Source organism: Plutella xylostella, chromosome 13, assembly GCF_932276165.1.
Source record: "Plutella xylostella chromosome 13, ilPluXylo3.1, whole genome shotgun sequence".
In the NCBI taxonomy this organism is placed as follows: Eukaryota; Metazoa; Arthropoda; class Insecta; order Lepidoptera; family Plutellidae; genus Plutella; species Plutella xylostella.
In genome coordinates, this window is record NC_063993.1 from 5,409,558 (window position 1) to 5,437,443 (window position 27,886).

The 27,886-nt window shown below is 37.1% G+C and overlaps 1 protein-coding gene across 4 annotated transcripts; it reads right to left on the reverse strand.

Moving 5' to 3' along the window:
* Nucleotides 1-249: 249 nt before the first annotated feature.
* Nucleotides 250-27,333, reverse strand: LOC105397999. 4 transcript variants are annotated; one of them, XM_011570042.3, is made up of 8 exons: nucleotides 26,999-27,333; nucleotides 21,851-21,991; nucleotides 9,063-9,333; nucleotides 6,958-7,241; nucleotides 4,511-4,867; nucleotides 3,875-4,250; nucleotides 3,310-3,501; nucleotides 250-2,600 (listed from the first exon to the last, which is right to left on the reverse strand). In XM_011570042.3, exons 2-8 carry the CDS (start codon nucleotides 21,965-21,967, stop codon nucleotides 2,464-2,466), a joined length of 1,734 nt encoding a protein of 577 aa, XP_011568344.3. In that variant the 5' UTR covers nucleotides 21,968-21,991; nucleotides 26,999-27,333; the 3' UTR covers nucleotides 250-2,463. The 4 variants fall into 4 exon arrangements, with proteins under 4 accessions (XP_011568344.3, XP_037967851.2, XP_011568345.3 ...); XM_038111923.2 differs by lacking the exon at nucleotides 26,999-27,333 and adding an exon at nucleotides 22,078-22,340 and having other exon boundaries at nucleotides 21,851-21,994; XM_011570043.3 differs by lacking the exon at nucleotides 26,999-27,333 and adding an exon at nucleotides 22,077-22,340.
* Nucleotides 27,334-27,886: the final 553 nt, after the last annotated feature.

The following is a 27,886-nucleotide window of genomic DNA, read 5'->3' on the forward strand; positions in this document are numbered from 1 at the left end:
CCAGTAATGGACGTGCGTTGCTCGTGGTTTCAAGTACAATCACTGATAAAAAACTGTATGTGCGACGAGTTTTTGAGCGAGGCCAAACGAACGTAATTTTGAGAGTGATGTGTGTCTCGTATTCTGACAGAACTGTGATCGCGGGAGCGAGGAAATAACGATCTACAATCAAATTACGCTTCACAACTCAAAATTATACTTTTTGACCTCACCCTTAGGGCAATGGTGGCATAGCAATGAAAGATTAGATCGGTAACCACTCTATTTTAATTTCGACATGTCTTTCTTTTCAACTCACTGAATGGCAAAAATATAAAATATTAAAAAATAACTGAAATACAAAACAAAGTTATTTGGTTGTACTAGTACATACTTATATAAAAAAAATGATTAAGTACTTATATTAGTATTTAATGTACGTATTCCTTTTTTATAATTAAAATACGAAATTCTCTGCATTTTTAAGTCATAAATCCAAATCGAATATATATCTTATTTAATACTTTTAACAATTCAAAACATAATAATTCACATGATGAAAAATGATGCGTGTCTTGTTATAAATGATCAGATAAATACTTACATTATTGTTTTTTTGGTGTACATTTATGCATTACACTTAAATTCATTTCAGTTTCATAATATCAATAGTAGGTCTCCTTTAACACATATTTCAAAAAAGCTTTGAGTAATCTACCATTATACATGATACTTTTTATAGACGTACCATGTATAATTATATTAATTAATCGCATTTTTCTCATCTCATTTTTATACATATAAATTATTAGATATCGCCACCACTTCAAAATACAGAAGTATGCTACAATATCTTGCACATGTTGGTATAAGACATAATAAAAACTGTGATAATTCATCGGATATGATAATATTGGGGATATACATATATTTTGGCACAAACATTTCATATTGCCCGTTGTAAAAAAGAAATATCATTAATTTATAAATGGCACTAAGTCTATAATAAATCTGAATAAACATAAGTACTGAATTACTGCGTAACTTTGAATACGTAAGTACTGAATTACTGAGTAAGATTTTAAGTACATATAAATCGTTATAATGTTTTTCGTACCAGAAGGACTAATAGTTATATATTATTAGTTTGGAAGACAAGCGTTCATTACAAATTACAAGTCATGTTTTATGCATACTACATAAGTTAAGTAAACTAATTTACTATTCACATACTGTAAGGTATGTTAGATATCATTTTGTTAAAACATTTATTTTGATAAAGTCAAATAGTTATTAGGTATGTATATTTAGTTATTTAGTACTTTAACTGTCATGATTTTATTCGATCGATGGTGAAAGTTTAAGGAAGAACTTAATATTGTAAAGTATATTTATAATATTTGATTTCATCACTGAAAATCTAAAATCAGCTGTTTCACTTCTTAAAAATCTCTGCCCATTTTCTTATTTATCTGTCATGTTAACATCACTGTATCTCAATATCACACTTTAGAAATGTTTCCATGAGATACTAATTATTTACTAAACTAAAACTAAGTATAATCTTCTAAACACATTCTCATAAAACTCTCAAAACTACAAACAACTGTCCAAAAATACACTATAATTATTATAATAATGTCGTCACATATCATTGAATGTATATTCGGTGAAGTCACTGGAGTAATTAAATACATTGTTTCTATCAAAATACATTACGATTTTGGCATACCTACAAAAACGACGCTATTAAATTGTTAATACATAATAAATGTCATGAATACTCAATAGTCATGCATTAAAACCTGCGAATCGTCAGGATGACTTTTCATCTACATAGATCATCACTGGTACAACTACAATTGCTTATGACGAATCACTGCTAAATCAAATCCTCTATTCAGCACTAGACGGCTACTCCGAGAATGCTACGGCTCTATAACATTACTGAAACATCTTCCGGAAAGTGAACACATTTGAACCTTCATTCCTTCTATAGTGTGGCCATAACTGTGCACTCCCTGAGGTATGCGCGCGGCAAGTCGGGGGGGAAATCGGCTGCTGCGCTAGGATTACTCATATTATACAGACGAAACGAACGAGAGCTGTCGTGGCCGTGGCGCGCGCAGATTTTCGTCATATATAGAGTGACTCCCCTGTCACGTCTCTATCTCTGTCTCTGTCACGCTCGTAACCTCGCCTCCCACCTCGCCGCGCATACCTCAGAGAGTGCACAGCACTCAAGCACGGTCGATCAGCACAGCGAAAAACGGGCATTGCCCTTTTTATATTTGTATCTATCCCCCGCGCACAGTAATAGTGCCCTTACGCTCGCACAATAACCTTGATGGCCGGCGGCAGAGATGGTAGAAACAAAGGTCCACGTTCAATTTCCTCTGTGCTTGCCGACCGGCCTTTCCTATAGCAGTTTCTAGCACTCCCACAGCCGTGTCCCACAAAGCACCAAGTCCGCGGGCCTGCCCGCTATATCTGCACCACCTTGCGTCTCCTCGTGAAGGCGAGTGCGTACTCGACGCCCCACACGAGAACACACGACATGATCATCGCGTTCTGCACGTGGATGCAGGTGGCGAAGCTGCCCGTGTAGTCACGGACGTAACCTGGAATGGGTAGATTGTTAAGTAATTTATATCATTATGTTGTAATCGCTGGACCGATGACCTCAGGCGGTAGTGGCTGAATGAGGAAGGACCGAGTGTTGTGGCGCTCCTTAGAAGAGGCCTATTTCCAGTAGTGGATGATTATTGGCTGATGATGATGATTTTGCAATAAAACTGTGACTTGATCGATCAATACAAATATGCACAGATAAAAATCCATTAGTATATTTAACATTCAATCCATTAGTATATTTAACATTCAATCCATTAGTATATTTTAACATTCTGGTGCAATGTAAGGATGACAACAGCAAATTTATCGCATTTCGTCATGAGGCAAAGTTTTGGTTCCACAGAGTGCAGCGGCCCCCCAATCTGCCTACATAAAGCTTACAAAGAAAAAGATTCTCGTACTGGCCCGCATCACGCCTAATCTTGTCGACGCACCTACGCACGTAAATGCGGGAGACAGGTTCTGATTTTTTAACGCACGCGCGTAGATGTAACATCAAAATTGTAGTTAACATTTTATGCTGTGTCAATTCTAGTATGCATCTAATGTCCGGGGGTCCCTCTCTACACAGTGATCTGGTTTACGGTGTAGAGTAGTGTAGACAGTCTAACTATGTCGTACCCTTCAGATGACTATCTTACTTAACCAACATGTGTAAAGGGCAATGAATAAAATGATCTAATATCCAGTTCTCACCTATAAGCGGTCCAATAGCCACGACCAGCACGCCTTTGCTGACCATATGGAGACCGAAGGCCGCTGGCAGTTTCTCCAGCGGACAGTATTCGGAGATGGTGAGCGTGAAGTTGCTGAGACACATGCCTCGGAAGAACCCGCAGATGGACAGCCAGATCATGAGGGGCACCCACTCGCTTTGTTCCGCTAGTACTGGAATAGGAGTTGTGTTGTGTTATTAATATTGCTTTGCAAATGCCTAGAATGTGCAATAAATCTATGAAGGATGTTTATTTCATTGTGGAAATTGAGCAATTGTATTTTTTCAATGGATAACTCGGACCCAAAAACCCAACTATAATCATGTTAGATGACAGTTACCATATTCTTAGCAGTGAAAGGATTGGCCATTCAGACAAGTTGACAATCGCTGAATTCTTAGGGTACGCCGGACGGTTATGCGTCCCTTGAGGACACTCCTTTCATGAACCCCCGTTTCCATTCAGTTAGTGGTAGGTATAAGTGGCGTAACTACTATAGGTTAGGTACATAACAATATGGATAAATTAATTAATTCATGTCTTACCTGATCTCGTAGCAGCCAAAAAGAATGCAGATATAAAGAATATCAACTTCTTTGATATATTCGTTCTATCAAATATTGGCGGCAGTAGAAGTCGCACCAAAATATCTGTTATGGCCGTCATGGACAGACAAAACGCCGTGTCATTTGTATTGTAGCCCAAACTTCTTATAAAGAATGGCGTCAACATCCTAAACTGCAACTCCCCACTCCAAAACAGGGAGAGTCCGAGTAAAAGGTTCAAAAATGACCAGTCTTTTAGTAAGTCTAAATCCATAAGAGCTATGAATTTTCTGAAAAATCCCATTTTCTCTTCTTTGCCTTCCACCACTTCTATTTTCTTTACCGGCTTCATTTGTAGCGCTTCGTCATCCGCCGTCTGAAATGTTTCAACAACGTGTTTAGTTCCAAGACAATAAATAATTAAAATAACTGCCATATAATTGATAGGATAGGTGGCGCCACTTAATTCATTGTAACTCTACATAAATAGAAAACTACGATTAACTAGGCTTTTTTTTAAATGGACGCTGCGATCTACTGTTAAACCTCAGTGGCGCCATCTATGTAAGTTGAGTATGCAGTTATTTATATCGGAACATAACAACTAGGTAAGTATAAGAAAATATCATCACCTACATCTAAATACAGCTGTAAATAGCTCCCAGTGAAGTCCATGTTTGATATGTTGGAGATGACAGACACTTTCCTCTTCCTCACTGTCTCGCTCATATTACCCGTAGACGAGTTAACCCTCTGCATGGCAGCGACCGAGGCCGCTGTAGTTAACCCTACGAAGTTGGAGTTTCTCTCGAACTCTTGGAGCGGTTTGTCGCAAGTCTTTGCTCGCGTCATGCCAACAGTTCTTACAGACGGATGGTTCATGTTAGTGTGGGATCTTTGAGTGGTCAATTTGGGCATTGGATGCGTCACGAGAGGGTTGATCTCGAACTTGTCGTCCGCTTCTTCGTCGCTCTCCATTATACATTCCATTTCCTGTAATAAAAGTGAGGTTGTTAGGTATCGTTTATTTTGCAATGATAAGTAGATTGCACATAGGTATTATCTACTCAAGTGCAGGTAATAAGTGTATCGAGAGATTACGATAGCGTCAGTTATTGATTAAATAGCAATCAACCTAAATCCCTAGTTTTCTTCAAATAATCTGATTTAGGTCATATTAAAGTCAACATATCAGTATCTAATCTAGTACCTAAATCTTGCAGATGCTCGAATTGAACACCACACAGAGAGAATAGTCCTTGAGTCCACCTCAAATATTATCACCAAGACGCTGTTTGTATTGTAAGCTTATCTGCTAAGCTAAAACCAATAAAGGTCCCCTTCGATTGCTGTTTATTTAGTATATTTTTATTGAACAGCTCCAATATGTAGTTTTTACCAGCCTCATGAAAAAATATAGTATTAAGTCCTATTTATAAAAGAGTTTTTTTAGGGTTCCGCTCATCTGGCATAATCTTTATTGACCAAAACTCATTTCGCATAACTCGTATGGTCTAAACTTTTTTGGCCGAACCATCACTTTGCCAAGACTTATGTGGCATAAGGCTCGTTTCGTCTAAAACTCTTTAGGCACAATCTTTAAACACCTAAGTTTCGTTTGCTCAAATTTATGTTCGTCTATACCTATGTATAATCTTGTTTCTCCTAATGTTATCTTAATAAATAATATATTAAGTATGTAGTAAATGTACAAATTGTGGTATTTTTCTCCTACATCCCGAAAATCACGATATTGTATGATCAAAAAATCGAAAGTTAACGACCAATATAATTATTAAAAACCCCATGGGATCGAAATCTAAAAATAGGTGCGACGACGAGCAAAGCGAGGAGGAGCGTGTTAGGTGCACATGTTCATAAAAACCAAAGCGGAGCGCAGCGAAGCGGAGCGGAGCGTTTTCCAAACAGCGGAAACAATACAAGGCACCAGTTTGCGCTATGTAGGGAGACGCTCCGTCAAAGTTAAAGCCAAACGAATATTATTACTTTGTATAAACCTATGCCATAGCATTATTAGGCTATTCAAGATTTGGCCATACCATCATTAGGCTAAACAATGTTATGCGAAATATCTTTTTACTAAACGAGATTTATGCCATACGATTTTCGGCGTAACGAGACTTTGACCAAACGTTACTATGCAATACGAGATTAGGCAAAAAAATATTATGCCAAAAAAGGTAGAACCGTTTTTTTATTACATTTGCTATGGACTTTGTACTCAGTATAACATTGTATGACGACGTCTGTACACTAATCTAACTTTATAATATGGAACAAATTGTTTTTGATATGTGATACTGGTGAATTTAGAGAGCTATGTATGGGACAAAAAAATGTGACTAACAATTTACGCATAAGCATTTTCACCCATGCTCATATTTCGATATACTCGTACATGCGTACGCCTACTTACTGCATATTTTGCGTATGACTTTCACAATTTTGGTTTCACGTTTCACTTTGTTTGTAAACATACGAGACAACTTCGGCGCACATTTGTTTTTACAGTAAATACCGACCGTAGACCGACAGTAGACGACCGAATGGCGTAGTGGTTAGTGACCTGACTACTGAGCCGATGGTCCCGGGTTCGATTCCCGGCTGAGGCAGATATTTGTTTAAACACAGATATTTGTTCTCGGGTCTTGGATGTGCCCGTAAAATGGCAATAGGCCCGCCCCCTATTACATTGGGACTGACATAACACTCTGGCGAAAAGTGGGTGCAGCAATGCACCTCTGCCTACCCCGCAAGGGAGTACATTAGTACAAGGCGTGAGTGCGTGTGTGTGTAATTATTGGAAACAGTCATTTGCAGTACTAATTACGTCAAAAAATTCTTGTAGCTCTAGATCCCCATGCCCAGAATAGATTCAGTTAGAACATTCTGTTAAATAATAAACTACATAAAAGCCTATACATATATGGTGCCTGTTTAGTCTGTGTATCTTAGTCCTAACTTCAAATTCGTGATCCTTCATGATCATAACAAATTAATAAACCACAGCGCAATTAATAATCCACACCACGCCACAAATTCACAAACAAAAGACAACTCACCTTAACCGGCTGCATTTCACAATCAACCGGCACTTCAATAAGATGTCTCTTGACAGGCTGCAGCAAGCACGACCCCAACACGGCGTGGAACGCCAGGGCTCCTAATATCACCACCGTATATCTGAACCCATACTCCGAGAGTAATATCTTCACCAGCTGTGGCATCACCATGAGACCGAAGCCAGTACCAGCCATGGACAAACCGACCGCCTGACCGCGCTTCTTAGTGAAGTAATGGTTGAGAGAGACGAAGGATGATGAGGATGCCAAGCCGACACCGAAACCTGGAATGGGTTAAGCTGAGTTACATTAATTCGGCTTAATTTAAGTCGTGTCGGAGTTAAAGCGGGTTATTGTCAGTTACACAACGTAACAGGGATGAAGAATCATTAGTTAATTGAATTGACTAGCCCTAGGCCCTACCCTCCTATAAAGTGTGAACAATGGATATGTAAGTAATTTCAATAATTAAAAAGGGGCCAGCGGTAAATAGCGTAAGGCGTTGCAGTTGTTTATTATCAGCAATATCAGCATATAACGATATCAGTTGAAGACATCAATAGTAAAATAGTGGAGAAGCCGTTCAACTGCAGATATTTGTATAAGAATGACGTACGAGAAGCGCCAAAGACGCAATCGATTTGAATGATATCTATTTCACAGATCTCTAAGATAATATTTTCTTTTACGAAATGAAAGACTGTATTGATTCATGGTTCGTCTGTAGGAAGCGGTTGTTCCTGTGGAAAAGTTTGGATGGAAAGATATGCTAATTGAAAGATGCTGTTAAAACATGGAGTAGTTGCCAAATTCTGTCTATTTTAAAATGATTTGCCGCCACAAGTGCGTTTCAAATAACTTAAAATGATGTATTCTGGACTAATCTGGAATGGTCAAACTAAATTATGAGCAAATTTTTGTGATTATGATGTACATTGAAATTCTACACTAAATTTGACACTATCACATTAGTATTCCCAATAAACTTTGCTGTAACCTATAAATACACCAACCGGTCGCTAACAATGCTATATTAGGTTTTATGAGGCGTAAAAAAACAACCAGTTCAAATGACATAAACGAACCGTAAAAGAAATACTTTACGAGTTTTCCTTGTCGTCAATTTGACATCGTAGCGTACGAATTTTACGTTACCACGCTTAAAAAAGCAATTGATTAGAAGTTAAAGAAATAATAGATGTACACGCGGTAACAATAATAGTGCTAACAAAAAATTACGCCAAACACTGTAAATAAATACCGGTACAAACTCCATTACCTCATAGTCACAACAGAATTCACAGAAAACCAATGAACAATAGTTGAGCTGAAATTTCCATTTTCCGTCCCGCGTGTCGTGTATTTATCTCAGAACTAGGAATATCATTAGCTTGAATGTCAACGGTCAAGGACCTTAATGCCACAGTGTGTAGGGCGACCTACTTTATACCCAACTCGGTTGACAACTAACTACTAAACAATTGAATTAATTGTCTTGTTACCAATATCATTGTGAACGCCCAGCTACAATAAATTGTATAATTCAGAAACGGACAAATACTCTGATGATTATAATACTTCAACATTTTGCTTTCTAAATAGATAATATCAGCAAACATTATTCATACTTATTATTTGCAAACAACAATAATCGACACTAATCCGTTAATTGGGTGCACATATCTCAGCCTCCTGCTAATAACTAATGCCTGATATTATTCGTTCAGTGGTGGCAATCTAAACACTGTTTAAATTCATGTAAGAGTTTATTAGTTTAGTTATTTATTTGAATGCAGGTGACCCACCGATTTACACGAGTATGTACCTAATTTAACGTTTCAGAGTCTTCCTCTAAACTGAAACAGATAACACTGATGATGATGATGATTGGTCCGACCGATTTCGGCCATGGCGACCACTTCGACCCCTAGTTCTGTTGGCGCGCGTGCGCCCTAAGATGGCTTATAAAGCCGATAACACTACCTCATATGTAGAGGTATCCCGATAGTTACACCTACACTTGTAAAAATCTTTACATTGTATTTACAAGCCTACGCTAATAGTAATTCAAACAAAACACATAAGTCACGAGTAAACAAACTCACCTCCCAAAATACTGTAAGTGGCCAGTATATGCGCCATGCTATTAGCCGGGGCGGTGGCGAGTAGGCCCACGGCACATATGGTAGACCCGACGAAGCACACTTTCCTATAGGAGAAGGTCTTGATGACGGGGCCCACGAAGAAGCCGGAGAAGTTGACGACAGAGTCGAGGGTGCTGGCGATGACTGACGCGCCCGTGGTGTGGACCCCGAGGTCGTCTAGCAAGTCTTTGAAGAGTAGACCGAATGACGGCTCCAGGGAACGAGTTGAAAACTGCAAAGACGGGGGTTTATTTATAAGTTATACAAAAAATAAAGTGGTCTGTAGCTTGTGGCTTTAAATTAGAAGGCAATTTTGATAGTTTATTACATTGAATTAAAGTTTAATTTACTACGGAGTTATGAGTCGGAGAATATACCTAGTTAGTAACATAGTTTTACATAGGTAACTCCAAAGCTAGCTTAGTTGAAAGTATATTCTTCGTACGTATATTTTTCTTTAGTTTCGAACTGAATATTTCGTCAAAATCGTTCTAGCCGTAATCTAAAAAATAAACAATCTGCTTGTATTTTTTTAATTCAAACATTTTTTTTTTTATTTATACATCACTATCTATCTAATCGCCGCGTTATAAAGTATCCACCTAGCAGCAAAAGCGGTCGATGCAATGACGAGCGGAATGCAGTTTTTATTTTAGGATTGCTTTTTTTGTGTCACGAAGAAGATATAGGTCTGTACCTCGCTGCAAGATAAAAGTAAAACATATTTAGGATTCGACTTACTAGTTGACCCGGTTCAATCATAATGCATACCTACGCGTTAAAACACTTCAAAATCTAGGCCATTGGAGAAGACATAAAATGCCTACTGACATAATATGCTAGCTGTACGCTACCAGATGGCTACCAGCGACACATTATTAAAAACATCCGTCAGATTAATGCAAGTTGTGTCAGATTTGACAGATATACCTACAATGCTGCTGTGCGTGTGCGATATTGGTTTACCCATGGTTTACCACCTTCATTATTCAAAATAAGAAACATGTTTCACACAATGAGTGCGAATAGCAAAGTCCGCGCTATAAAACTCATAATAAAATGCTGAAGTCTAGGCGGAACGTCAATCATTATAAAAACTACAGTGTGCAGAGCTAATAAAATGAGCATCAAATGGTGTTACATAGTTGGCTGCTCTTTGTTCCTACGTAACCTGAAAAACTTGAAACAAAAGATGTACTTAAGACATGGCGTGCAACACCTGAGAATTTGCATCTTGCGAAATATCGAGTAAATATAATTTTCTACTCGACAACAATCGTAGTTCTGTGGACTCCAGGAGTAGGAGTATATTTAGATTTAGATTCAGTGAACTTATTCAATAAACAAAGTTATTACTGTCTCGTGTCTAATCATAGACAGTCCATGGACATCTACTGCACAAAATAGCTCTATATAACCAGTGTGAAGTTGGCAGCCTAAAGTTAGCAGCCTAAGTGTAGGCGACCAAATTAAGTAGGTTACGATTTGTACCACACATATTATTCAAAATTAAGGCTAATTTCATATTACTAATAAATACAAATGTATTAAATAATGAAAATTTAAAACATCAAATGACAAAACCGCAAAATAAAAAGCAAAATAATTTTTTAAAAATCTATTCTCCATAAGTGGATGACGTTTCAACCACGAAGGAGCCGGAAAGCCACGACCAGACCTAGTTTAAATCGAAGGCTGGTTAAGTAACACCACCTGAAAGAAGTTTCATCAACATTGAAAGAGGATTACAGGTGTCAGTAAGAAGAAGAATGCTGAAATCTGGGGAAAAAATACATATTTCACAAAGTTTTTTAAAAATTTCAGCCGAAAATGCATATAAGACCACAACGTCTGCTAGTTTTTATGATCGGCAATGATGATTACTGAAAACCATTTTCAGGATTTTCAGCTCACATGAGTACCTCTTCAGTTATAGGTAAATAGGTATTTTGCGGCCTAAGTCGAAATATTACACTCATACCCTCAGATACCCTAGAAGCAGGTGGAAAGCCACGACCAGACCTAGTTTAAATCGAAGGTTGATTAAGTACCAACAGCTGAAAGAAGTTTCATCCACATTGAAAGAGGATTACAGGTTCCTGTAAGAAGATGAAAGCTGAATTCTGGGGAAAAAATAGACATTTCCCAAAGTTTATTGAGATTTTAGGTGGAAATTCTCATGAATCCCCTAGAAGCAGGTGGAAAGCCACGACTAGACCTAGTTTAAATCGAAGGTTGGTTAATAACCAACAGCTGAAAGAAGTTTCATCAACATTGAAAGAGGATTACAGGTTCCTGTAAGATGATGAATGCTGAATTCCGGGAAAAAAAATACACATTTAATAAAGTTTATTGATATTTTAGATTGAAACCCTCATGGATCCCCTAGAAGTAGTTGGAAAGCCACGACCAGACCTAGTTTAAATCAAAGGCTGGTTAAGTACCAACAGCTGAAAGAAGTTTCATCAACATTGAAAGAGGATTACAGGTGTCAGTAAGAAGAAGAATGCTGAAATCTGGGGAAAAAATACATATTTCAGAAAGTTTTTTAAAATTTTCAGCTGAAAATGCTGATAAGACCACAACGTCTGCTAGTTTTTATGATTGGCACTGATGATTGCTGAAAACCATTTTCAGGATTTTCAGCTCACATGAGTACCTCTTCAGTTATAGGTAAATAGGTATTTAGCGGCCTAAGTCGAAATATTACACTCATACCCTCAGATACCCTAGAAGCAGGTGGAAAGCCACGACCAGACCTAGTCTCAATCGAAGGTTGGTTATGTACAAACATCTGAAAGAAGTTTCATCAACATTGAAAGAGGATTACAGGTGTCAGTAAGTGGAAGAATGCTGAATTCTGGGGAAAAATACATATTTCAGAAAGTTTTTTAAAATTTTCAGCTGAAAATGCTGATAAGACCACAACGTCTGCTAGTTTTTATAATCGGCACTGATGATTGCTGAAAACCATTTTCAGGATTTTCAGCTCACATGAGTACCTCTTCAGTTATAGGTAAATAGGTATTTAGCGGCCTAAGTCGAAATATTACACTCATACCCTCAGATACCCAAGAAGCAGGTGGAAAGCCACGACCAGACCTAGTTTAAATCAAAGGTTGGTTATGTACCAACAGCTGAAAGAAGTTTCATTAACATTGAAAGAGGATTACAGGTGCCTGTAAGAAGAAGAATGCTGAATTCTAGAGAAAAAAAAGACATTTCCCAAAGTTTATTGAGATTTTAGGTGGAAATCCTCATGAATCCCCTAGAAGCAGGTGGAAAGCCACGACTAGACCTAGTTTAAATCGAAGGTTGGTTAATAACCAACAGCTGAAAGAAGTTTCATCAACATTGAAAGAGGATTACAGGTTCCTGTAAGATGATGAATGCTGAATTCCGGGAAAAAAATACACATTTAATAAAGTTTATTGATATTTTAGATGGAAACCCTCATGGATCCCCTAGAAGTAGTTGGAAAGCCACGACCAGACCTAGTTTAAATCAAAGGCTGGTTAAGTACCAACAGCTGAAAGAAGTTTCATCAACATTGAAAGAGGATTACAGGTGTCACTAAGAAGAAGAATGCTGAAATCTGGGGAAAAAATACATATTTCAGAAAGTTTTTTAAAATTTTCAGCTGAAAATGCTGATAAGACCACAACGTCTGCTAGTTTTTATGATCGGAAATGATGATTACTGAAAACCATTTTCAGGATTTTCAGCTCACATGAGTACCTCTTCAGTTATACGTAAATAGGTATGTAGCGGCCTAAGTCGAAATATTACACTCATACCCTCAGATACCCTAGAAGCAGACCAGACCTAGTTTAAATCGAAGGTTGATTAAGTACCAACAGCTGAAAGAAGTTTCATCCACATTGAAAGAGGATTACAGGTTCCTGTAAGAAGATGAATGCTGAATTCCGGGAAAAAAATTAACATTTCCCAAAGTTTATTGAGATTTTAGGTGGAAATCCTCATGAATCCCCTAGAAGCAGTTGGAAAGCCACGACCAGACCAATTTTAAATCAAAGGTTCGTTAATAACCAACATCTGAAAAAAGTTTCATCAACATTGAAGGAGGATTACAGGTTCCTGTAAGAAGATGAATGCTGAATTCCGGGAAAAAAAATACACATTTCCTAAAGTTTATTGAGATTTTAGATGGAAAGCCTCATGGATCCCCTAGAAGTAGTTGGAAAGCCACGACCAGAACTAATTTAAATCAAAGGCTGGCTAAGTACCAACAGCTGAAAGGAGTTTCATCGACATTGAAAGAGGATTACAGGTGTCAGTAAGAAGAAGAATGCTGAAATCTGGGAAAAAATACATATTTCACAAAGTGTTTTAAAATTTTCAGCTGAAAATGCTGATTAGATCACAACGTCTGCTGGTTTGTATGAGCGGCACTGATGATTGCTGAAAACTATTTTCAGGATTTTCAGCTCACATGAGTACCTCTCCATTTATAGGTAAATAGGTATTTAGCGGCCTAAGTCGAAATATTACACTCATACCCTCAGATACCCTAGAAGCAGGTGGAAAGCCACGACCAGACCTAGTCCTAATCGAAGATGGTTATGTACAATTGTACATAATTCAGCATTCTTCCACTTACTGACACCTGTAATCCTCTTTCAATGTTGATGAAACTTCTTTCAGATGTTTGTACATAACCAACCTTTGATTGAGACTAGGTCTGGTCGTGGCTTTCTACCTGCTTCTAGGGTATCTGAGGGTATGAGTGTAATATTTCGACTTAGGCCGCTAAATACCTATTTACCTATAACTGAAGAGGTACTCATGTGAGCTGAAAATCCTGAAAATGGTTTTCAGCAATCATCAGTGCCGATCATAAAAACTAGCAGACGTTGTGGTCCTAACAGCATTTTCAGCTGAAAATTTTAAAAAACTTTCTGAAATATGTATTTTTTCCCCAGATTTCAGCATTCTTCTTCTTACTGACACCTGTAATCCTCTTTCAATGTTGATGAAACTTCTTTCAGCTGTTGGTACTTAACCAGCCTTTGATTTAAACTAGGTCTGGTCGTGGCTTTCCAACTACTTCTAGGGGATCCATGAGGGTTTCCATCTAAAATGTCAATAAACTTTATTAAATGTGTATTTTTTTTCCCGGAATTCAGCATTCATCTTCTTACAGGAACCTGTAATCCTCTTTCAATGTGAAACTTCTTTCAGCTGTTGGTTATTAACCAACCTTCGATTTAAACTAGGTCTAGTCGTGGCTTTCCACCTGCTTCTAGGGGATTCATGAGGATTTCCACCTAAAATCTCAATAAACTTTGGGAAATGTCTAATTTTTCCCCAGAATTCAGCATTCTTCTTCTTACAGGCACCTGTAATCCTCTTTCAATGTTAATGAAACTTCTTTCAGCTGTTGGTACATAACCAACCTTCGATTTAAACTAGGTCTGGTCGTGGCTTTCCACCTGCTTCTTGGGTATCTGAGGGTATGAGTGTAATATTTCGACTTAGGCTGCTAAATACCTATTTACCTATAACTGGAAAGGTACTCATGTGAGCTGAAAAGCCTGAAAATTATTTTTAGCAATTATCAGTGCCGATCATATTAACCAGCAGACGTTGTGGTTTTGTGCGCGTTTTCAGCTGAAAATTTTAAAAAACTTTGTGAAATATGTATTTTTTCCCCAGAATTCAGCATTCTTCCTCTTACTGACACCTGTAATCCTCTTTCAATGTTGATGAAACTTCTTTCAGCTGTTGGTACTTAACCAACCTTCGATTTAAACTAGGTCTTGTCGTGGCTTTCCACCTGCTTCTAGGGTATTTGAGGGTATGAGTGTATTATTTCGACTTAGGCCGCTAAATACCTATTTACCTATAACTGAAGAGGTACTCATGTGAGCTGAAAATCCTGAAAATAGTTTTCAGTAATCATCATTGCCGATCATATAAACCAGCAGACGTATTGTTCTTATCAGCATTTTCGGCTGAAATTTTTAAAAAACTTTGTGAAATATGTATTTTTTCCCCAGATTTCAGCATTCTTCTTCTTACCGACACCTGTAATCCTCTTTCAATGTTGATGAAACTTCTTTCAGCTGTTGGTACTTAACCAACCTTCGATTTCAAAAAAATCAAAATCAAAATATATTTATTTAAAAACATGTAACATTATACAGATCTTATATCTATTCATTACATCTAAATACACTTTGCCTTCATTGGATCTGGTACTCTGTCTTCTAAACTAGGACAGGGTCCTGTATCTTAGAAGACAGTTTTCCAGTTACAGGAGCTTTGTCGGTTGATACGCGTGTATCATTTCATAGGCCTAAGTTGTTGTGATAAAAAAATAATAATTAAGTAATGTGAAGTGAAGTGGTCTACAAAGCAAAAGTACCTCATAGTAGTTTGTCCTTTTAATCTATAATATTGGTTTTAGCTCAAAGGGCACACTAAACGTTCCGTGGAGTCGTAGTCAAAACCACGTAACCAATCTACCACAGCGCTTTTGATCTTAATCCTATTGAGAATTCTAGTATTAGTATTTTTATTTAATAAATTGTACAGTCTCGGAGCTTGGATATTGAAATGCCGATCCGCAAATGCCGTGCGCGTTCGGGGTACTGCTTGTTGTGGTTGCCTACGCGTGTTAGCTTTGGGGTGTGGATCAGTAAGTTGGTGGTATCTGCGTATGGTCTGATGTATAAACATTTTCCTAACTGATAATACTTTTGTATCTTCTTTATATAGTGCATCTGTTGGGTGCAGCTTGGGAAGATACAGCATCACTTTAAGCACCGCTCTTTGAGCTCGTTCGAGAACAATCATGTGCGTTTTCGCGGCTCCACCCCATGCACAAATACAGTACCCGATGATACATTCACATAATGCTTTGTAGGTTTGAATTAGCAGTCTTTTACTTGCAACGGTACGCAAATTTTTAAATGCGTAAATCATCTTTCTAGTCCTCTTGGCCACTGTTGTTATGTGCGAGTCCCATTTTAAATGCTTGTCTATTATCACGCCGAGGTATTTGATTGCGTCTGTTCTGGTCAATGCTGTGCAGCTGCAGTGCTGGCCCCCGGGAATAATCTGGCGGTTGCATGGATGTGTGTGTAGACGAATTTTAAATGTTTCGGCTGGATTGGTAGAGTCCGTCATAGAAAAACATATGTATTTAGTTTTTGCTGTGTTTAGCGTTAGGAGATTATCCTCCAGCCAGCTTGAGACTCTAGCCAAGCCCGATTCAGCTGTTTCCGAAACTCTTTGCCACGTGCTTTCATGAAACAAAATAACAGTATCGTCCGCGAACATTAGTAATTCGGCATGGGGCACGCGAATTGTGCAGAGCTCATTAATATAAGCCAAAAACAGGGAAGGGCCAAGGGAACTTCCTTGTGGCACGCCGTAGGTGCACGCAGCATTATCACTAGTGTACTGATCAATACGGACTGACTGCTTTCTGTTTGAAAGATAACTTGAAAACCAGTTGAGAGCTGTCCCCCTGATTCCGAGCTTTTCTAACCGACAGAGGAGAATTGGAATTGACACCGTGTCAAAAGCTTTTTGTAAATCCAAGAATATTCCTACACACTTTTCGCCGTGGTCGAGATATGTTGTGATGTTTGATGTTAATTTGAGGACGGCATCTTCGGTGGACCTGTTAGATCTGAAGCCAAACTGATTCACAGCTAGTAGGTTTTGTGTTTCAAGGTATGAAATGAGCCTTTTATTTACCAGCTTTTCTAATATCTTTGCCAGGATACATAACAGCGAGATTGGTCTATAATTTGTTGGTAACTTTTTGTCCCCAGACTTGTAGATAGGAATTACGATAGCGTCCTTGAAACGTGTCGGAAATTCACCAGTCTGTAGGCTTAAGTTGCACAAGTATGCTATGGGCTCACAAAGTGTGGCTCTGAACGCTTTCAATATCGATGTAGGTATATTATCGCATCCTCTGGCTTTGCTAGGTTTTAGCTGGAGAATCGTTTTGCACACTTCAACGGAATCCGTCAGTTGGAGCGCCATTGATCCTACAGGGGAACTACGGGACTGACTCATCTGTGCAAGGGATGTTTCTGACGTTGCAAGCTTATCGAGAGTGACTTTAGCTAGGTCAGCTCCTATGGATGTGAAGTATTCATTGACTAGATTGAGGGAATGTTTCGGATTGCTTTTTATATCCAGCAATGTGGTCGATGGAGGTTTTGATTTGGTGAGATTGCAGATGTCTTTTATTATATTCCACGTTTCTTTTATGTTTCCAGAGTGTTTTTCTAGTTGTGACTTGTAGTACTGTTTTTTTAGATTTTTTATTAGTTTATTACAAGCGTTACGATATTTTAGAAAGTGTTCTTTATAGGTTAGTTCGTTTGGACACTTTTTTGAGTTTTGGTGATATTTATCTCTATTTCTGAGGCATTTAATAACTCCTATTGTAATCCATGGTTTCAGTGGCAATTTTCTCTTGGCAACTTTAACAGTGATAGTGTTTTTTTCGATTACATCGTTTAGAGTTGAAATCAAGGTATTTGTAGTTATGTTAACATCCGTGTTTTGATAGTAGTCATGCCAGGATATTGCCGACAGAGCGTCTCCTATACTTCTCATGTTCATTGTGGTTTTTTCATACATCTTAGAAAACTTTTTAATGGGAGATTTTTCCATGCAAAGAAGGATTGGGCAATGGTCTGTTATAGGTTCAAAAACTGCAGTTGTAGCTTTATCTTTAGATTTTATCATGAAATGATCAAGACATGTTTGAGATACTGGTCGTGTAACTTTGTTTATGCCTTGCCTATACCCGTGTGATGCTATTAGATTTTGGTATTCATCAGAGTTCTGCTTTGTGCCCGAGTGCAGAGTATTGATATTAATATCGCCGGTCAATATTACAGTTTTAGAGTTTATATTAGATAAGAGTTCGTTTAAAGAATTTAGGTAAGTTGATGTATCCGAAAAACAAGGTGGTCTATAGGAACAAATCACACTATACTCGTTGCCTATCCTAACTATTAAGAAATTACCCTCTGCCAAATTTGGCTCTTCCACTGTTGCCTCGATACAATTTTTTAGGTAAACTACCACTCCGTCATTTTTGTTTATCCTATTTTTCGTATAGTGCATGTTATAGTTGTTTATTTTAGGTGGCTCTAAAGTGTTATCGTTATTAGTGTAGCATTCGGTAAGAACAAGCATGTCCATTTCAATATCCAACAATTCCAAAAATACTAGGAGCTTATCGAGGTTGCAGTATATACTGCGAGTATTAAATGTAAGTATATTGAACTGAGGTTTTGCGGAAATATTCGAGCTTATTAGTGTTTTGCAGCAGGAGGGATCCTCAAATACCAAACAAGGAATTTCCTCTTCTAAATCTATTTCATTTAAAATATCTAACTTTGTTGAATCGAATTGGAATTAGGTTAGGAACACAAATACATGCATTAATCATTTTTAAAAGCTTAGATAGTGTACAATTACTTTAAATTATTAAGACATTCCATGTTACGAATGATAATGTGTTCACTAGATTCATTTTTCCTAACGAGAACTCTACCATGCTTTACCCAGACAAATTTGTACTGCAGTTCTCTTGTTTTTGCTCGTGCCGCTGCGTGAAGCGCCTTATTAGTCGACGAGAGATGTTCCACTACGTAAACAGGCATCTTCTCTCCGGCGATACCCAGATGGCCCGAGTTCAGCTTTTCGTTTGGGTGGGTTTTGTTGTATTGCAAACTTGAAGCCAGAAGACCGTCTCGAGCCTTGGGACGCGCGAACTGCACCACAATTGAACGTGGTCTGGACGAGCTATTCTTCATCTTGGCGATGCGGGAGCAATGTAGTATGTCATCCTCGTGAATGCTTGCTTCGACGACTCTACCCAGCTGCAGGACAGTGCTGATTAGGTTCTCATCCTTAAATTCAGGGACACACTGGATTTCCAAGTTGTTTGCCCGGGAATGCTGTTCCATCTGGTTCATGCGCATACCCAGGTCGGCGATTTCGGATCGCAAAGCACAGTTTTCTTTTTCGAGTTGCTTAGCCAAAGTGTTGCTTGACTTAAATGTACTCCTTATATCTTCAAACTCTTTATTTATAAAATCCATTGACGTCTTTAAAGCGACAACCTCTTCCATTACCGTTTTTATTTTAGACTCTATTACAGAGGTCAATACGGATTTCATTTTCGCCATTTCCTCATTCAACACAGAGCGCAGAACCTCCCGGACATCCTCCTTTGTCAAGTGGTGTGTCTCACATGAATCAGCAGATACTTGATGATTCTGGGCCTGTTTTTTTCCAATCGGCGTATCGTCGTTGCGATTGCGACGAGAAACATTGCGGCATCCTTGGCATTGCCATATCTTCTTATCAGTATCTGATAATTCTTTGTATTGTACTTTGGATATGTCCAGGCATTGGTAGTGAAATTGGGTTTTACAATCCTTACAACATAGTAATTCATTAGCTAAAATAGTTTTCTTGCATGTAAGGCACGGCATTGTGGATGAATTGGATCGCTGTCCGTGTGTATATAGGTATCCAAAGTTTCGCACGGCCAAAGTCACGTTACCGTGGCTCAGTGGTTAACACGGCCGGGTCTCTAGTAGTCGCGCCGCTGATCGATGGTTCGAGCCTCACCTCCGGTCGTCTTTTTCTATCTTTAATTGAAGCTCCAGTAGCCGCTGTGCGTGACGCAGGCGATGAGAGGGACGCAGCAATACACAAAACAATATGGCGCCGGGTCCATATGGAGCACACCGCAAGATAGTAAGAGAGGCGCCGAGACTCGAAAAATAGAAATATTACCAAAAATTATTAAAAATCGGATAGCAAGTGACACAACCGCTCTTGTAGAGTGCTCAACAACAACTGATTTAAACTAGGTCTGGTCGTGGCTTTCCACCTGCTTCTAGGGTATTTGAGGGTATGAGTGTATTATTTCGACTTAGGCCGCTAAATACCTATTTACCTATAACTGAAGAGGTACTCATGTGAGCTGAAAATCCTGAAAATAGTTTTCAGTAATCATCATTGCCGATCATATAAACCAGCAGACGTATTGTTCTTATCAGCATTTTCGGCTGAAATTTTTAAAAAACTTTGTGAAATATGTATTTTTTCCCCAGATTTCAGCATTCTTCTTCTTACTGACACCTGTAATCCTCTTTCAATGTTGATGAAACTTCTTTCAGGTGGTGTTACTTAACCAGCCTTCGATTTGAACTAGGTCTGGTCGTGGCTTTCCGACTCCTTCGTGGTTGAAACGTCATCCACTTATGGAGAATAGATTTTTAAAAAAATATTTTGCTTTTTATTTTGCGGTTTTGTCATTCGATGTTTTAAATTTTAATTATTTAATACATTTGTATTTATTAGTAATATGAAATTAGCCTTAATTTTGAATAATATGTGTGGTACAAATCGTAACCTTCTTAATTTGGTCGCCTACACTTAGGCTGCTAACTTTAGGCTGCCAACTTCACACTGGTCTCTATATAAGACTTAAAAACATATCCACATGTTTCACCGTTTTGTGGAAATGTTAAAAAGTTTGTTTATCCCGTGTCAATAATAATAATTCAGTAGTAACAACACATTTATCATGAAATTGATTCATAGTACATTTTTAGTGCGGTCTTCACGCTTCATCGCGGTTTATTAGCGTCCTGCCATCGCTCGGATATCACAACATGCAATGTTGCAACTCTTAATGGACGGTCGGTTCACTAAACATTGTGTCGCCGAAACAACAGTCACATTTTCTATCATAGAATATGAGTAAACGAAAATTTCTCCCAACATTCCTCACTATTGACAAAATATACAGTTACCTAACGCTGATAAGTAGTATTAGTTATTAAAACTATACATTGTATTGTTCAAGTGCCTAACTAAGTAAATTAATAATAAAGTAAGTATACCTACCTAGTATATTTCGAAACCCCACTGGATATAACAATAAAACCATTGCTTTGTGGATTTTCCTGACTCCTGCCTGTCACTGCTGTATTGCAACAACACGCAGTGATCAGATTGTAATCATGTGACTAGTTTAGGGTGTCCAACTTCGTTCAAAGTACTTACTTTAGTATACCTAACCCATAGATCAGCTTCTGTGACTACTATCTTTAAACTATTGCATTTAGAACTGACATTTGCTACTTTGTGTTACAACTTTAGTGCAACACAAGTATTGTTAAAAAATATTATGTTAAACTTGTATTGTTGTTAATATAGAAAAGTAGCAATAACCTAGTTCAATTAGCTATTAACTGCTGACAAATTATCTATTACTTATATACGGCAGAAACGAATAATTAAATACCTATGTATGTATGTATATGTATGTGTGTATATATGTATGTATATATAGCCAAAGAGTAAAACTCACCCAGTCAAAGGCTAAAGTTAAAGTAAGCTAAGTTCATAGCTTTATCCCACTAGTGGGAATTTAATGTGATCACAACTGTAATATCTGATGAATGTTGGTAGGAGGCAGTCATTAAATTAATTAAGAGAACTTATTTATTTGATAAGATCCTAACTGAAAGTAAAAACTAAATCAGCTCATGAACAACTTCCCCCATTTTCATTAAAGAGAGTTAATAACACAGCCATTCAAACTACCTCTGAGGGAAAACAAACCGAATAGGAACTAGATTACGACAGATACACACGTTCATCTCACAGAACCCATCTATTCGGGATTAGATTTTAAACACATACAAATAAATGTAATACATACTCACATTGACTAAACTGACTCCGAGGCACACCATCCAGGCCCAGCCCCCGTCTGGAGCCACCTTCTTGGTGGCTGGAGGCATCTTCTTGAACTCCTGACCTTTGCTCTTCTCCACCGTCATCTTGAGGGGTCGTCACCGATGCTCCTGAAAATTTCACACACTGCTGAATATTGCGTGAAGCTCAGTTAGTCTCGTTGAAGTACAACTGAATTAATACGTTCGTGTTTACCTAATCGCTTTTTAAGTAGACTAATTTCCAGAGAAATAAACAAAGCACAAAGAAGTCAGCTGACACGTCAACTGAAAGTCACTGTAGTCACTAAACTGTACGCTTCACAATACATCCTTGTGTTGTGCAATAATGTAAAGTATCTCGAAACAAATCTCTACAGTTTGCGTCGAGATTTCGATCGGGACGTGACAGGCGACGATCGAATCGAAATCGCGTGGAGTTATCAGCGGTCGCGCCGATAGCGATGTTTTGATTGCCGGCCGGCTAACTTCATCAACAAAGTGAAATGAGCGACGGGAGCGTGCGAGGGAGAAGGGTAATACTTGTTGTATAGCGGGATCACGCGAGCGACACGTGCCGCCGCCACGCCAGCACCATGTGGTCGCGCCATCGCGAGGTCAATACAATTCAAAAACATTGGGCACTCGCTGCGAGGCACCGCGGTGTGCATGACTCCGAACCCGCGATATGTTCGGTTGACAACAAAAAAAATCCAATAGCTAGGTATATTTTGTTACGATGACAAGAAAAGAGGCGGGTCCTGAATTATACTACTTAGGTACTTTCAGCGTGGTTTTATCGTACAGAAATTTACTGAAAAAAATAATTTCACATTCATGAGATTTGTAAGAGCTATCGCAGCTTTGTAAAAAGCTCACGACCATTTTGTGTCGCTATTTATACCATCTACCAACCGCGAATGAAAATTCAACAATAGATATGTAATTGTTATGGCTGTGAGTCCCGTCAACTGTTAATTACACACGGGATACGCGGCCATTTAAATATATTTAAACCGTTTACTGACTCCTACTGACTCATTAGTCTAACACAATAGCGTTGCTAACAAAACAATACAGTGTAGGTTATGCAATGACATTATTATTCGTGTTCATCCAACTACATTATTATGAATTGCCGATACATAATTTATTTGATGGTGCAAAATATTTATTGATGCTGCATTTTTAATAAATATACAGTACTTATTACTTTTTAGTTTACACAGCGATTAATGCACACAATACTAAATAAATCTCTTAAAAAAAGCTCAAGAAACTGTGTAGAAATGTAAGATGTCAGAGTTGTAAAATTACCAACTTTCAGTTTCAGACTTGTGAACTTCAAGTTAAGCAGAACCTCAGTATGAAAAGCAGCGCTGTCATTGGCTGAATGGAAAAAGATTAACTCAAGTCAGAAACTAGGCCCAACAGTAGAATTAGAGTTGACAGAAATAGCTCTCATAATATACCTACGTTTGATGACTTGGTAACCAAAATAGTTTTACAACACGGTCCACCTTGCGCAACGAAAAAATACATATATATTTGAATGGCGGGGGAACTTTGGGTACGTGATGACACGGTGTTCTAACAATTAAAATTTAAAACACATTTTATCGATCTTCCTTTGTTCAAAATAGAAAACACTTCTTTGTACAGTTTTATTACGTCTACAACATGTCTACAATCTACAGTATACAGCAGTATGCATAGCACGTGTGCGAATTTGTGGGTGAATAGAAACAAGTTTAATAGAATCTGGAAATCGAATAACTGGTTCCTTATGCATAATGCAGTGTGCACTTAGGAATCTTAGCACTAAAATAATATCCAAAAAATCTATGAAGTATAGGGTAATTATGTAACAATATCGTATGATAGTCCGGAATGAAAAAATGTTATTCATGTGTACCTACTTAAGTATTTCCAAAATCAGTAGCAGTTTGTAAAATTAAACTGCCCAAACAAGTATGCGGGGCGATAACCCCAAAGTTGATGTCAGATGTAACAAAAAATTGCACACTTCTCACCAACACAGTTTTTTGTTCGTCGCCGAGGTAGGAACAGTGAAAATACTAATTATAAAGGTGCTTACCAGGTTTATGTAACTAAACGCACAAGTAAGAAGCAAAATTTAAAGAATACTAGCACTTTTAAGCATTTATTCTATAATTTGCGAGGGTGACCTTTTGCGATATAACATTTTTAAAAGTTGACATTATGAGAAGTTACATATTGCAAAGTGGACAAAATTAACAAAAGTTGTCGAATTTTTTTTTTCTGGTTGACATACGCTCAAAGTGATACCTACCTACTACGACCGCGGACCTTCTAATTTAGATTAGAATTTATAAGTACCTGATATGAAATGCAGGGAAGAGCAGCACTGACCTACTTAATATTTTTAATTCGATCGAAGACGACGGCATAATGATAAGATTAATAATTTTACAGATTCGATAGAAGATTGCAATTGTATAAACACTACTTAAAGATAAATTGTACCCTGACACGAAATATCCTATTAACTCCATGTAAGCAAAAAATTAAATATTTACGAATTAATTCTTTATAGATGAATAAAATGATACAGAGCTCTTCATGTGCCAGTCCGACTTATACATAGCCGATATTTTTTCAGATGGTGCTTCGTAACGTCGAGAACACCATGTCACACTATTGAAACGATCTTTTTCTGGGTCATCTAATCGAAACTAAAGAAACCTGTAAAGCCGCCTAATCAATAAATTGGTTTCTTATTTGAATTAAATTGTGAAAGAAATAAGATGATGATGACCCTATGTGAAACTACGTAATTTTATAATATAACATCAAGGATGGTTCATTTCTGCTATGCGTTTCGTAATGGAAATTTATATCTACCTAACATATTTATACTATGTACATATGCCAATACCAAAATACACTCATGGGCAATGAAAAAGTTCCACTCACAAAACGCCGACACCAAACAACCCCAAACTTACTTACTAAACTACTACCTACTTACTTAACAAAAATTACTGTTTTTAGTTGGTGTGCCTAATGCTCTGTTAAATCTACTTAAATGTTGCAGAAGGCGTAATTTTTAGTTTAGGAGTAATTTGGTGCTTTTTTCAGTGGAACCTTTTCATTGCCTGTGAGTGTAGTTATGTTAGTTAATTACCTATTTCATCGAAAGTATTATGAAACGTAGTTAGGTACTAAACATTTTTAGAGGTATTCTCTGTAAATTGCTTATTTTATTACATAAAACAATTACATTTTATTCCGATAGGTACACAAAGATACTGATGCCTAGTACCTACGCTGGAGACTAACACATCCGTAGACATTCTAGGTCTCCTAGATTCTGAGCTGCTTTCACTTGGTCTACTCTATCAGTGTCATATGTACATAATACATCTATCACTTCACAATGAATTTTGTTTACCATTACTTAATTATCTTCTTGCTTCTTACATAAATACAATGTTTTATAGTGTATAATATGTTGGTATATGTAATTGGATGCTACATATGTTATCCATCAAACTATTTCAATACAATGCTTTTTTTACCAGTATTATAGCAAGAAAAGTAAAATTTAAAAAACTTTAAAGGGCGACAGTTTGTGCTGAAATTTTCATGTTTTATTAGACCTATACTATTTGTCTATAACTAAACACTTTACCACATTTGTATTAATTTCATCGGTACCTACATTGTCTTACACTAAAACTGCATTTAACCACCATAAAAATTGCAGGTATTATAGGATGTTTGCACAGCTTGCTTAGTAATGTTTAGCATCCATTCAACTACTTATACCTATACCTACTCAAAAATGCGAATGAACTCTACAATATAGCATTTAAAAATAAAGTTATAAAGCATTTTTATGGTAGTATAACTCCCAGTGTGAATTCAAACTACATGACATTGCTGGTGGATTATTTTTTAATATTTTTTTTGGTATATATTTTTTATTATTTACTTAAATAGCATCTAGTGTGTTCTACTGCTGCTGGGCAAAAGCCACTATAATATTTTTATACCTATGTTTTGTCCAACAATCATGATCCTCTGCAACATTGGGCGACCCAGGAAAGTGTTAATAAGTATACTAAAATAATAAATTTACTCTGTGTATAGACAATTAAACTAACTATAAATAAATTTAAGTGTTAATTATAAATTAGTTTAAGTGTCAGTAATTATTATATCAGAGCATTGTTTACATGAATGTAATAATAACCCATCTTTCGGTCATAGAAAATTCTGGAACAAATATAGGTCTTTAAGGTAAAATATTGCAGAAATCAAACCTGTGTGCTATCTGGCTGTGTACAATTATGTTTTTTTTTTAAATAATCGAGACTTATCTTATGGACTTGTGATTTATTGACTAAATAATAAATTAAACCTAGTGTCCGCTCTCTCACTGAAGTAAGGCAGATGCGGGCCATCACTGAAGTCCAATACAACACTGCATTCATAAAACTAAATTTCAGATAGTATGAGATGTAGGTTATATTAGTTCATGTGTTTTTCCTAAGACTGTGACACTTTAATAGTAAAAACTGAATTCAGTCTTTCCTATGCTATCTTACTATAATTTCTACACTAGTATGGTATCATGATCATTAATTAGTAGGTAGTTGATTCTGAAGGCACAAATTTAGCAATGTCATGAACTAACTAACTAGCATGACTTAAAATTCTTTGTTCGAACAAACAAACTTTACAATTAGTTAGTGTAAATCAAATTTTTCATGTTCCAAATTTAAGTGTCTCGTCAATATTGTAAAGATACTTAGTTAAATTTAATTTTGCATCTTCAGTTTTTTTTTTGTTAATTAATATTATTTGTAGGTATTATTGGGAGCACAATGATGAAACAAAATTAAGATCTATCTCAAATCAGTTCTGGCAGTCCTCCTCTGTTACTCAAGTTAGTTGGTTAAATGGTAATGAGCAGTTCCTGAACATAGCTCTCATAACATAAAAGAATAGAATAGAGTATTTACATTAGTGCCTTATAATAAAGAAGATAAGTAGGTAAGTATAGGTACTTACTTAAATATAACGGAACAAACATTAACTAAAATATAGGTATTGGCTAGTTCTAAATTTTAAATAGTAATTAAAACTTACCTTTTCACACATAAAAGTAGCTTCAGACTTGCCGCAAAACTTCGGACGTGTTGTAAAATTAATTCTCAAAACAAAGGACAATCGCGGGAGCTTGTTTCAAATTTATAAATTAGGCAAAACAATGGACATTGCATTTATTAGGAACTCGCGAGGCCTTTATGGTGTGTAATTGTAACTAAGAAAGAACAATATTAACTTTCTAATGTACCTAATCCCCACTTCATAACAATCTTCCGTCCATTTAGTTATAAAATTAAAACAATTTCACTGGAAATGGAAAATTAGCTAGAAGAACACCACCTCCCCGCTCCCTACTCGCGCTTTTTTACTACAAAAATAAACTGTCACTGTCAAAATTGTCACAGTGACACCTTATATTTTGAAGAAATATGGCAACATTCAAACATTTTAAAACCACAGAATAAAATTTTAAAAAACTTAGGAACAAGGTTTTCAAGAAACAAATTATTACTTAAAGTTTTTACGTATGGATACACTTATTTTTCTTCTGATTCATTGATTGAATTTCTGATGAGAATTTTTTCATCGACACACTTTGCAGTTTAGCGGCTGTTTCTATTTATACTTCCAATAAAGTCTAGTTTTCGTATTAAGTAGTTAAACATATGGCGTACTCACGGTGTGAAATATGATAACAGTAGGTATGTTGTGAAGTGCAACTATTTTAACGTTCAGCAGCAAATTCGAACCAAAAGAAAACGCAAATCTGTATGGGGAGTGTGTCTCCATCTAGCGGTATGCAAGCTGCACTACCTCTGTGTCATACAAGTGTTCTCGTTTAGTTATCATTGAGAAAAACTCCCACAGCACCAGTCAGTCCATTTCAGAATATTCCATCATCATTGCAAGGTGTTGGTGCTGCACCTC